Source organism: Salmo salar, chromosome 10 (assembly GCF_965601325.2).
Source record: "Salmo salar chromosome 10, fSalSal1, whole genome shotgun sequence".
In the NCBI taxonomy this organism is placed as follows: domain Eukaryota; kingdom Metazoa; phylum Chordata; class Actinopteri; order Salmoniformes; family Salmonidae; genus Salmo; species Salmo salar.
In genome coordinates this window covers 86,021,206-86,032,803 of record NC_138300.1, presented here as the reverse complement: position 1 = coordinate 86,032,803, position 11,598 = coordinate 86,021,206, and the positions used below count along the sequence as shown (strand labels likewise).

At 41.0% G+C, this 11,598-nt stretch overlaps 1 protein-coding gene and 1 long non-coding RNA gene across 2 annotated transcripts; both read left to right on the top strand.

Annotated features, from left to right (window-relative positions):
* The first annotated feature begins 5,532 nt into the window (after window positions 1-5,532).
* LOC123724454 (uncharacterized) lies at window positions 5,533-6,820 on the top strand. Its single transcript, XR_014379075.1, has 3 exons — window positions 5,533-5,805; window positions 6,031-6,151; window positions 6,339-6,820. It is a non-coding gene; the product is annotated as an uncharacterized LOC123724454 (long non-coding RNA).
* A 3,489-nt stretch (window positions 6,821-10,309) lies between these two features.
* Window positions 10,310-11,597, top strand: LOC106560915 (C-C motif chemokine 4 homolog). The gene is made up of 3 exons (XM_014124357.3): window positions 10,310-10,582; window positions 10,808-10,928; window positions 11,116-11,597. Exons 1-3 carry the CDS (start codon window positions 10,429-10,431, stop codon window positions 11,195-11,197), a joined length of 357 nt encoding a protein of 118 aa, XP_013979832.2. The 5' UTR covers window positions 10,310-10,428; the 3' UTR covers window positions 11,198-11,597.
* Window position 11,598: the final 1 nt, after the last annotated feature.

The following is an 11,598-nucleotide window of genomic DNA, read 5'->3' as shown; positions in this document are numbered from 1 at the left end:
TACAGAAATATCTAATTGCTATACACTACCATTCAAAACTATGGGGTCACTTAGAAATGTCCTTGTTTTTGAAAGAAAAGCGTTTTTTTTGTCCATTAAAATAACATAAAATTGATCAGAAATACAGTGTAGACATTGTTAATGTTGTAAATTACTATTGTAGCTGGAAACGGCTGATTTTTACAGAGGCCTATTATCAGCAACCATCACTCCTGTGTTCCAATGGCACGTTGCGTTAGCTAATCCAAGTTGATCATTTTAAAAGGCTAACTGATCATTAGAAAACCCTTTTGCAATTATGTTAGCACAGCTGAAAACTGTTGTGATTAAAGAAGCAATAAAACTGGCCTTTAGACTAATTGAGTATCTAGAGTGTTAGCATTCGGGGGTTCGATTACAGGCTCTAAATAGCCAGAAACAAAGAACTTTCTTTTCAAACTCATCAGTCTATTCTTGTTCTGAGAAATGAAGGCTCTTCCATGCGAGAAATTGCAAAGAAACTGAAGATCTCGTACAACGCTATGTACTACTCCCTTCACTGTCAGGAATCCCGCTTCCTGAGTCTGTTTTCTGCCTGAGCTGACTGTTTTTTATTTTGGAGCCTGTTTCCTTAGAGTTTCTGACCGTTATCAGCTCCAGGCGAATCGTTGCCGGAATCCAGCTCCCGCTTATGCCATCGGAGATAAGGTATGGTTGGCTACACGGGATCTTCCTCTGCGGACTGAGTCAAAGAAACTGTCACCGAAGTTCATTGGTCCGTTTGTGGTGGAGAGAGTGATCAATCCTGTTGTGGTTCGACTCAAGTTGCCTAGAACGCTCAGAGTCCACCCCACCTTTCATGTCTCCTGCCTCAAGCCTGTGCACCTCAGTCCTCTGCTACCCCCTCCGCCTCCTCCTCGGATGATCGGAGGTGGTCCAGTCTACACAGTGCGCCGCATCATGGATTCCAGACGGCGGGGTCGGGGTTTCCAGTATCTCGTGGACTGGGAGGGGTATGGTCCTGAGGAGAGGAGTTGGATTCCTCGGCGTCAGATCCTTGATGATGCCCTCCTTCGTGACTTCTACCGCCTCCATCCTGGTGCTCCGGGTTGTCCGCCCGGTGGCGTTCGTCGGAGGGGGGGGGGGGGGGTACTGTCAGGAATCCCGCGTCCTGAGACTGTTTTCTGCCTGAGCTGACTGTTTTTTGTTTTGGAGTCTGTTTCCTGAGGTTCCTGAACTCACCCTGTCTGGTTGCCAGGCGACAAAGCTAGGCGGGAGAACTCTTGATTACCCGCACCTGCATCTCATCAGCCATCTGCACACCTGGTCCTGATCATCACCTCTCCACTTCATAAGCTCTGACCTGACATCCATTCCCTGCCGGATCGTTAGTATGTTGTGCCAGCGTATCAGCCTCATGTTTCCAGAGTTAGTTTTGTTGTTTTGTACTTTTTGCCGGTTACTCACCCCAGTTTACTCTGCCTACAGTCATCCTCCCGGAACATTCAACTCCCTTGCCTGGCCGTCGGTGGATTCAGTGACATCATTGGATCTGCCTATTCACTCTCATCAACTCACCTCCGCTGCCGCTCCGTCTCTTGGATTATTCTATTTTCACATCAAGACTGTAAATAAATACTCACCTTCATTTTACTCACCTTGTCCTGGTCTGCTTCTGGGTTCAGCTTGAGAGAATCGTGACATTCACAGAACAGCGCAAACTGGCGCTAACCAGAATAGAAAGAGGAGTGGGAGGCCCCAGTGCACAAGTGAGCAAGAGGACAAATACATTAGAGTGTCTGGTTTGAGGAACAGACACCTCACACGTCCTCAACTGGCAGCTTCATTAAATAGTACCCGCAAAACACCAGTCTCAACGTCAACAGTGAAGAGGCAACTCCGGGATGCTGGCCTTCTAGGCGGAGTTGCAAAGAAAAAGCCATGTCTCAGACTGACCAATAAAAAGAAAAGATGGGCAAAAGAACACAGACACTGGACAGAGGAACTCTGCCTAGAAGGCCAGCATCCCGGAGTCGCCTCTTCACTGTTGACGTTGAGATCTTCAGTTTCTTGGCAATTTCTTGCATGGAATGGCCTTCATTTCTCAGAACAAGAATAGACTGAAGAGTTTCAGAAGAAGGTTCTTTGTGAAAAGACCCATTGTGAAAAGTGATAACCTTCTATTTGTAATAATAATAATAATTTGAGTTGGACTATTAGGCGTAGGCAACAGATCTTAATGAGTGCTATTTTAAAAGATTGGAGTACTCTCAAAGATCGCTCAATGACGTTAAATAAGTTGCTTACACTACACCAGTGGCGTGTACTCATGGATGCCAAGGGAAGCAAATAATATACAGTTGAAATCGGAAGTTTACATACACCTTAGCCAACTACATTTAAACTCAGTTTTTCACAATTCCTGACATTTAATTCTAGTAAAAATTCACTGTCTTAGGTCAGTTAGGATCACCACTTTATTTTAAGAATGTTAAATGTCAGAATAATATTAGAGAGAATGATTTGTTTAAGCTTTTGTTTCTTTCATCACATTCCCAGTGGGTCAGAAGTTTACATACACTCAATTAGTATTTGGTAGCATTGCCTTTAAATTGTTGAACTTGGGTCAAACGTTTCAGGTAGCCTTCCACAAGCTTCCCACAATAAGTTGGGTGAATTTTGGCTCATTCCTCCTGACAGAGCTGTTGTAACTGAGTCAGGTTTGTAGGCCTCCTTGCTAGCACACACGTTTTCAGTTCTGCCCACATATTTTCTATAGGATTGAGGTCAGGGCTTTGTGATGGCCACTCCAATACCTTGACTTTGTTGTCCTTAAGCCATTTTGCCACAACTTTGGAAGTATGCTTGAGGTCATTGTCCATTTGGAAAACCCATTTGCAACCAAGCTTTAACTTCCTGACTGATGTCTTGAGATGTTGCTTCAATATATCCACATCATTTTCTTTCCTCATGATGCCATCTATTTTGTGAAGTACACCAGTCCCTCCTGCAGCAAAGCACCCCCACAGCATAATGCTGTCACCCCCGTGCTTCACGGTTGGGGTGGTGTTCTTCAGCTTGCAGCATCCCCCTTTTTCCTCCAAACATAACAATGGTCATTATGGCCAAACAGATCTATTTTTGTTTCATCAGACAAGAGGACATTTCTCCAAATAGTATGATCTTTGCTTCCCTTGGCAAAAAAAGTATTTAAAAAAATTGCCAATCAGCATTGAGCTAAACTAAGCGAGCTCAACTGTGAATGGTCCTGAAAGTGTAAAGGGAAGACAGCTTGGATTTGGCATCACTCCTATCAAATCCCATTGAGAGCATACGCCATTGACTGAAAAACTTGAATTGTTGCATCTTGTTGTTGTCCTACGGTAGGTAGCTAACCAGCTAGCCAAAATTGTCCCTTTCCTAAATTAGCCATGGATGGAGATAGGGATTTGGACTTGTGGTTTTACTTAATTATCTGTACCGGCCAGTGATTATAACGGTGATTCTGATCCAACCAATAATTTATACATTGTTGTACCCCTGGCCTGAGAGGAAGGAAGTTAAATATGTAGCTAGATGTAGAAGGCTAATGTTAAGTAGCTAACGTTGCCCATGAATGGAAGTTTGGCGAGCAAGCATTTTAGACTAGGACAACAAAAAATAAATGCTTTTACTGTATGAAATCTGAACCATGGACAGCCACATCATATGTATCTTACATTGATTGGACTAAATTGTTTTTGGTATCTTTAAGTTGTCACTGTGTTAGACTAAGCAGAGGTGATTTGATGATGTTGAAGTGGAAATGGTGCTGGAATAGTGGAGGCAGCTCCTGTTTTCTTTGTGACCTGCAGCGGACTGGGCGGTAGCCTAGTGGTTTAGAGGTTGGGCTAGTAACTGAAAGGTTGCTGGTTTGAATCTCAGAGCTGACTAAGTGAAATTTGTTGATGTGCCCTTAAGCAAGGCACTTAACCCCAATTGATGCTGTGGATAAGACTGTCTGCTAAATGAGTCAAATGTAAATGTAACAGTCTGTGGTTGTAAATCAATAGTTGTCTTGTGGTCTGAAACTGTTGGAAACATGAACTTGCTTGACTATGCTGTAGGTCTTGTTACTGTATATGCGATATACTTTACTGGACAGAGGTTGCTATCTGGTTTTGTGATAAAACAAAGGCGTGGTTCAATTTATTCTGCCACTGTGTCTTTTTATTTACTCAGCCTTTAGGCCTATACAGTATATCATGGTAGCAAGGCATATGAATTATGGGGTGCGGGGCTTGGCTGCCCCAGTGATTTTACCCACGCACCACTACTGCACACAGCGCTACACTGTATCATAAATACACTTTGATTTGATTAGCTTTAACACATGGCTACAATATACCCTATTAAAGAATAAAAGAAAATAGAGAGGTGAACTATCAATTCATAAAGTGTATTTTCATAGATGAAACCACCATTTACAACCTACCTCTAGGCTGCTGTAGCCTACATATTTATTTGGTTTGTCATTAAATGGTTTTTCATGGTAATTTAATAGAATTAATCAGAATACATTTTCCAGAAATAGTTTTACCAGCTCCATGTATTCTCAAATTGAAAAAGGTGAGGGAGTGTCCTAGAAGCATTACCTACACCCCTGATCCTCAGTTTTCTCCTATCACAGCCATAACTGTTTCAAAATCACCATTGGCCTCATGGTGAAATCGCTAAGCGGTTTCCTTCCTCTCTGGCAACTGAGTTAGGAAGGACACCAGTATCTTTGTAGTGACTGGGTGTATTGATACACCATCCAAAGTGTAATTAATAACTTCACCATGCTCAAAGGGATATTCAATGTCTGCTTTTTTTGTTTTTTTACCCATCTACCAATAGGTGCCCTTTTTTGCGAGGCATTGGAAAACCTCCCTGGTCTTTGTGGTTGAATCTGTGTTTGAAATTCCCTGCTCAACTGAGGGACCTTACAGCTAATTGTATGTGTTGACTTACTTATTGTCTCAAGACATTTCAGCTTTTAATTCTGTATTAATTTGTAAAAATATAAGTGTGTTTTACTCCAATGGTTTACATAGCTCTGTCTATGAATTTGAGAGCGGTTACATTTCTCCAACCACATCCATGTTATTGCTTTAACGGCTGATTGCCGCTTTAAGGCTTGTGGTAATTGTGATTGTATAGCCAAATTTGATCTATTACAACTAAATAATGCAGGAGGACAACATACAAAGTCACACATCTGAAGATTCAGCTTCTTCCAGGACTGCTGAATGGATGTTGTTTGATGATGGCATGTTTTCAAATAGCTGATGAAATACAGTAGGAGGAAAAAATATTTGTCATACAGTCTGACCCCTTCCTGCTTGATCCACTTCTTGTGAAGGTTCGTCATCAGCTTTCCACTGACAGAGTTTTGCTGGAGAGAAGTTGTAAGTACTGTGGTGGCACTGCATTGAATCTTATCTTCACACCATCATCTTTACAGTCCCCTACCTCTCAAAAAGGAAGTGAATATAAAGACTACAGCCATTGATCAGTAGTGGTTAACTTGGCAAGCTATGTGGGCGTAGGGACATTTTGAGATTGTAATGGTAGTTTGTAATGGCACCTACTCTTCAACGAAATATTAATATAACTCTGGAAGTTCCATTACGCATCTGGACAGTATTTATATGGGGAGATGTAACTCTTACGGACTCAGACTACAGAGGAACCAAGAAAACAACAGAGCAAAAGCCAGACCTTCGACATCTCAAACCATCATGAAGACTACCTGCTTGGCTCTTGGGTTATTGCTGCTGACAGTGTTCCACTCCTATGCTACCCGTAAGTTCATTACATTTTCAGAAGGATTGTGCATTAACAGAAGGATGTAACCCAAGTAGGTGCTTATATGCCCTCTTGACAGGGGCACTTGGATAAGTTATCCTTTTATGATCTTGATTATATACCTGTAAGATAGTCATGCTTATCTTGGGTTGATTGCCTCATGGCTTATGCTAGGAAATCTTCACAAGGAAGTTCTAATTGACCCATCTTCTCCCCACACAGCTCTTGGACTGCAGGCAGCACCAGAAACCTGCTGTTTCAGCTTCCTAAAAATGAGAGTCCCCTACAATAAGATTGTCTCAATTCAGAAGACTCACATTGGCTGCCCCCTACCAGGATTTGTGTAAGTGTTTGTTCCTCTTCCACTGATGCCAGAGTCCAACAGCACAAACGCTTAGTTTGAGGCCCTTGCATTGTCTCAATTATGGAAGACTAAAGAACTAGTGACTTTCACTGACTTGCAACAGTCATAAAAGCAATACCCGTCTGAATAGTACCCTTTTCTTTGTACCATTATTTCTCTACTACAGGGTCAAAACTGTCCAGCGGAAATTGATTTGCTTCCAGTCGAGTGAGCGGTGGGTACAGAAAGCCTTCAACCTGCTCAAGTAGCCAGCAGCTGTGGCCACAGGTAGAGGCACTGAGAGTTCCAGTCATCCTTGACAACCTCATCATGACTCAAGCCTCACCAGCTCCATGAAAACTACTCTATGCTCGACATACAAGCAGAGACAGAGTTTTAATGTAGCTCACTGGATGGCACCAAACTTTTGGTTATCATCTTACCCCATGTTTTACGGCATATGTTCACTTTACTATAAAAACTTTCAGAACTATTTCCTATAACACTTAACAGTAAGAAAGTGACATGTTTATCACTTTGAATGCAGCAATAACTATTTTGTAATATATGTAATTGATATGAGTGTTAAGATGCACAGGCACGTTATTGTGTTTTAATGTACTGTATGTGAGAATCCACTGCTTTAATAAAAGGAGAGGAAACATTTCACTTAAGCATAACCTTCTCATCTTTAATATTAATAATGTACAGTTAGAGAGAACAGATGATAATAAAATGAAGAACAGAATAAAGCTGAAGAGTGTAGATATATAAAAAACAATAACAAAAACTCCTAAAGTTATGGCTACCTTCAACAATATTAGATAGGGGAGTGGTTAAAGAATGATTTAGGAAAAGTTTGTCTCAGACCTGAGCTCAAATGAGCCTTTAAGACTTCTCAGACCATGGACTAACTTCTGACTATTACAACTCAGAGACCTGCAACAAGAGACTGGCCCTGAGAAAGTATACAGTTGGCATAGAGTTATATTGTGTGTGTGAGTGTGGCTTGTGAAGGCAGTGTAGGTTGGGTCAGAGGTTGTCTTCTGGGGTTTGTGTTCAGTTGTGAAGTATATAACAATTTACAGTCAATTCCATTCCATGTGAACCAGAAGAAAATTACAGGGGTTTTATGTGTGTTGTATTTATCTGTGCATTTTCTGTGTCCCTTTTGCATGTCTTCAAGTGCATCTTTTAAGATTCTAGAGGTTTGTAAAATCAAGACTACACTAAAATAATAATTGTTGAACCTCTTAATGACCCTACTGGATTCAAGGGCTAGTTGTCCAACCATACATACATAATATATTAAAATAAAACTTGACGGACCTCAGAGAGGTAAGGGTTTAGAGGTGTCACACAATGTGTCTCAGTGTCAGAGTCTCACCATGCGTTTGGGACAAACCCATGCATTTAGAGCTCTCGGTACAGTCTTCAGAACAGGGACGAGACAGAGAGGGGACAAGGAATAGATAGGGCTTTAGGTTCAGGGCTTTGACAAAATCCATCACTTCACAATATAAGACATTGCCATAATCACGGTTATCATTGTTTTAGACACCCATATGATTTGTGTAACATTATCTATATAATAGGGACATAATTATCTGCTTCAGTATCCAGAGAATGTTATGACACTGACAATGTTACTGTTTATACCGTTAAATGTGTCTTGTATTCATAAAATAGAAGACACAAACACATGGTTTACAGTTGTACACACACACAGGTACACACACAGGCACCCACACACAAGTACACACACATTTAAGATAGGTCACCCCCTTTCCTGAACCTGGCTTTTTCATCTCAACTTGGCTTTTCACTGTCATAATTCCAAACAATTATTTTCCTGTTTCTTGTACACTCCCACCTGACTCAAATCCCTAATAATCACCTACAAGTGTGTGTTTAACATGCACATGTCCCAGGAGTTCAGGGAATGTCCGAGTGTACGTAATTGTGATTACACATGTCACAATGGAGTGTGCTTGTGAATGGTCTTGAGCTGCCTCTCCTGGAAGAAACAGCTGAGCTAGCTAAAATTGTCCCTTTCCTAAATTAGCCATGGATGGAGATAGGGATTTGGACTTGTGGTTTTACTTAATTATCCGTACCGGCCAGTGATTATAACGGTGATTCTGATCCAACCAATAATTTATACATTGTTGTACCCCTGGCCTGAGAGGATGGAAGTTAAATATGTAGCTAGATGTAAATGTTAAGTAGCTAACGTTGCCCATGAATGGAAGTTTGGCGAGCAAGCATTTTAGACTAGGACAACAAAAAATAAATGCTTTTACTGTATGAAATCTGAACCATGGACAGCCACATCATATGTATCTTACATTGATTGGACTAAATTGTTTTTGGTATCTTTAAGTTGTCACTGTGTTAGACTAAGCAGAGGTGATTTGATGATGTTGAAGTGGAAATGGTACTGGAATAGTGGAGGCAGCTCCTGTTTTCTTTGTGACCTGCAGCGGACTGGGCGGTAGCCTAGTGGTTTAGAGGTTGGGCTAGTAACTGAAAGGTTGCTGGTTTGAATCTCGGAGCTGACTAAGTGAAATTTGTTGATGTGCCCTTAAGCAAGGCACTTAACCCCAATTGTTGCTGTGGATAAGACTGTCTGCTAAATGAGTCAAATGTAAATGTAACAGTCTGTGGTTGTAAATCAATAGTTGTCTTGTGGTCTGAAACTGTTGGAAACATGAACTTGCTTGACTATGCTGTAGGTCATGTTACTGTATATGCGATATACTTTACTGGACAGAGGTTGCTATCTGGTTTTGTGATAAAACAAAGGCGTGGTTCAATTTATTCTGCCACTGGCCTATACAGTATATCATGGTAGCAAGGCATATGAATTATGGGGGGGGGGGGGCTTGGCTGCCCCAGGGATTTTACCCACGCACCACTACTGCACACTGCACTACACTATATCATAAATACACTTTGATTTGATTAGCTTTAACACATGGCTACTATATACCCTATTAAAGAATAAAAGAAAATAGAGAGGTGAACTATCAATTCATAAAGTGTATTTTCATAGATGAAACCACCATTTACAACCTACCTCTAGGCTGCTGTAGACTACATATTTATTTGGTTTGTCATTACATGTTTTTTCATGGTAATTTAATAGAATTAATCAGAATACATTTTCCAGAAATAGTTTTACCAGCTCCATGTATTCTCAAATTGAAAAAGGTGAGGGAGTGTTCCAGAAGCATTACCTCCACCCCTGATCCTCAGTTTTCTCCTATCACAGCCGTAACTGTTTTAAAATCACCATTGGCCTCATGGTGAAATCCCTAAGCGGTTTCCTTCCTCTCTGGCAACTGAGTTAGGAAGGACACCAGTATCTTTGTAGTGACTGGGTGTATTGATACAACATCCAAAGTGTAATTAATAACTTCACCATGCTCAAAGGGATATTCAATGTCTGCTTTTTTAGTTTTTTTACCCATCTACCAATAGGTGCCTTTTTTTGCGAGGCATTGGAAAACCTCCCTGGTCTTTGTGGTTGAATCTGTGTTTGAAATTCCCTGCTCAACTGATGGACCTTACAGCTAATTGTATGTGTTGACTTACTTATTGTCTCAAGACATTTCAGCTTTTAATTCTGTATTAATTTGTAAAAATATAAGTGTGTTTTACTCCAATGGTTTACATAGCTCTGTCTATGAATTTGAGAGCGGTTGCATTTCTCCAACCCCATCCATGTTATTGCTTTAACTGCTGATTGCCACTTTAAGGCTTGTGGTAATTGTGATTGTATAGCCAAATTTGATCTATTACAACTAAATAATGCAGGAGGACAACATACAAAGTCACACATCTGAAGATTCAGCTTCTTCCAGGACTGCTGAATGGATGTTGTTTGATTATGGCATGTTTTCAAATAGCTGATGAAATACAGTAGGAGGAAAAAATATTTGTCATACAGTCTGACCCCTTCCTGCTTGATCCACTTCTTGTGAAGATTCGTCATCAGCTTTCCAATGACAGAGTTTTGCTGGAGAGAAGTTGTAAGTACTGTGGTGGCACTGCATTGAATCTTATCTTCACACCATCATCTTTACAGTCCCCTACCTCTCAAAAAGGAAGTGAATATAAAGACTACAGCCATTGATCAGTAGTGGTTAACTTGGCAAGCTATGTGGGCGTAGGGACATTTTGAGATTGTAATGGTAGTTTGTAATGGCACCTACTCTTCAACGAAATATTAATATAACTCTGGAAGTTCCATTACGCATCTGGACAGTATTTATATGGGGAGATGTAACTCTTACGGACTCAGACTACAGAGGAACCAAGAAAACAACAGAGCAAAAGCCAGACCTTCGACATCTCAAACCATCATGAAGACTACCTGCTTGGCTCTTGGGTTATTGCTGCTGACAGTGTTCCACTCCTATGCTACCCGTAAGTTCATTACATTTTCAGAAGGATTGTGCATTAACAGAAGGATGTAACCCAAGTAGGTGCTTATATGCCCTCTTGATAGGGGCACTTGGATAAGTTATCCTTTTATGATCTTGATTATATACCTGTAAGATAGTCATGCTTATCTTGGGTTGATTGCCTCATGGCTTATGCTAGGAAATCTTCACAAGGAAGTTCTAATTGACCCATCTTCTCCCCACACAGCTCTTGGACTGCAGGCAGCACCAGAAACCTGCTGTTTCAGCTTCCTCAAAAGGAGAGTCCTCTACAATAAGATTGTCTCAATTCAGAAGACTCACATTGGCTGCCCCCTACCAGGATTTGTGTAAGTGTTTGTTCCTCTTCCACTGATGCCAGAGTCCAACAGCACAAACGCTTAGTTTGAGGCCCTTGCATTGTCTCAATTATGGAAGACTAAAGAACTAGTGACTTTCACTGACTTGCAACAGTCATAAAAGGAATACCCGTCTGAATAGTACCCTTTTCTTTGTACCATTATTTCTCTACTACAGGGTCAAAACTGTCCAGCGGAAATTGATTTGCTTCCAGTCGAGTGAGCGGTGGGTACAGAAAGCCTTCAACCGGCTCAAGTAGCCAGCAGCTGTGGCCACAGGTAGAGGCACTGAGAGTTCCAGTCATCCCTGACAACCTCATCATGACTCAAGCCTCACCAGCTCCATGAAAACTACTCTATGCTCGACATACAAGCAGAGACAGAGTTTTAATGTAGCTCACTGGATGGCACCAAACTTTTGGTTATCATCTTACCCCATGTTTTACTGCATATGTTCACTTTACTATAAAAACTTTCAGAACTATTTCCTATAACACTTAACAGTAAGAAAGTGACATGTTTATCACTTTGAATGCAGCAATAACTATTTTGTAATATATGTAATTGATATGAGTGTTAAGATGCACAGGCACGTTATTGTGTTTTAATGTACTGTATGTGAGAATCCACTGCTTTAATAAAAGGAGAGGAAACATTTCAC

Bases quoted from the DNA above. Each gene is read 5' to 3' on its own strand.
- LOC106560915 (XM_014124357.3), top strand. From the start codon at position 10,429: ATGGGGAGATGTAACTCTTACGGACTCAGACTACAGAGGAACCAAGAA. The intron at 10,583-10,807 runs GTAAGTTCATTA...CTCCCCACACAG, and splicing joins GTTCCACTCCTATGCTACCC to CTCTTGGACTGCAGGCAGCA. The intron at 10,929-11,115 runs GTAAGTGTTTGT...TCTCTACTACAG, and splicing joins TGCCCCCTACCAGGATTTGT to GGTCAAAACTGTCCAGCGGA.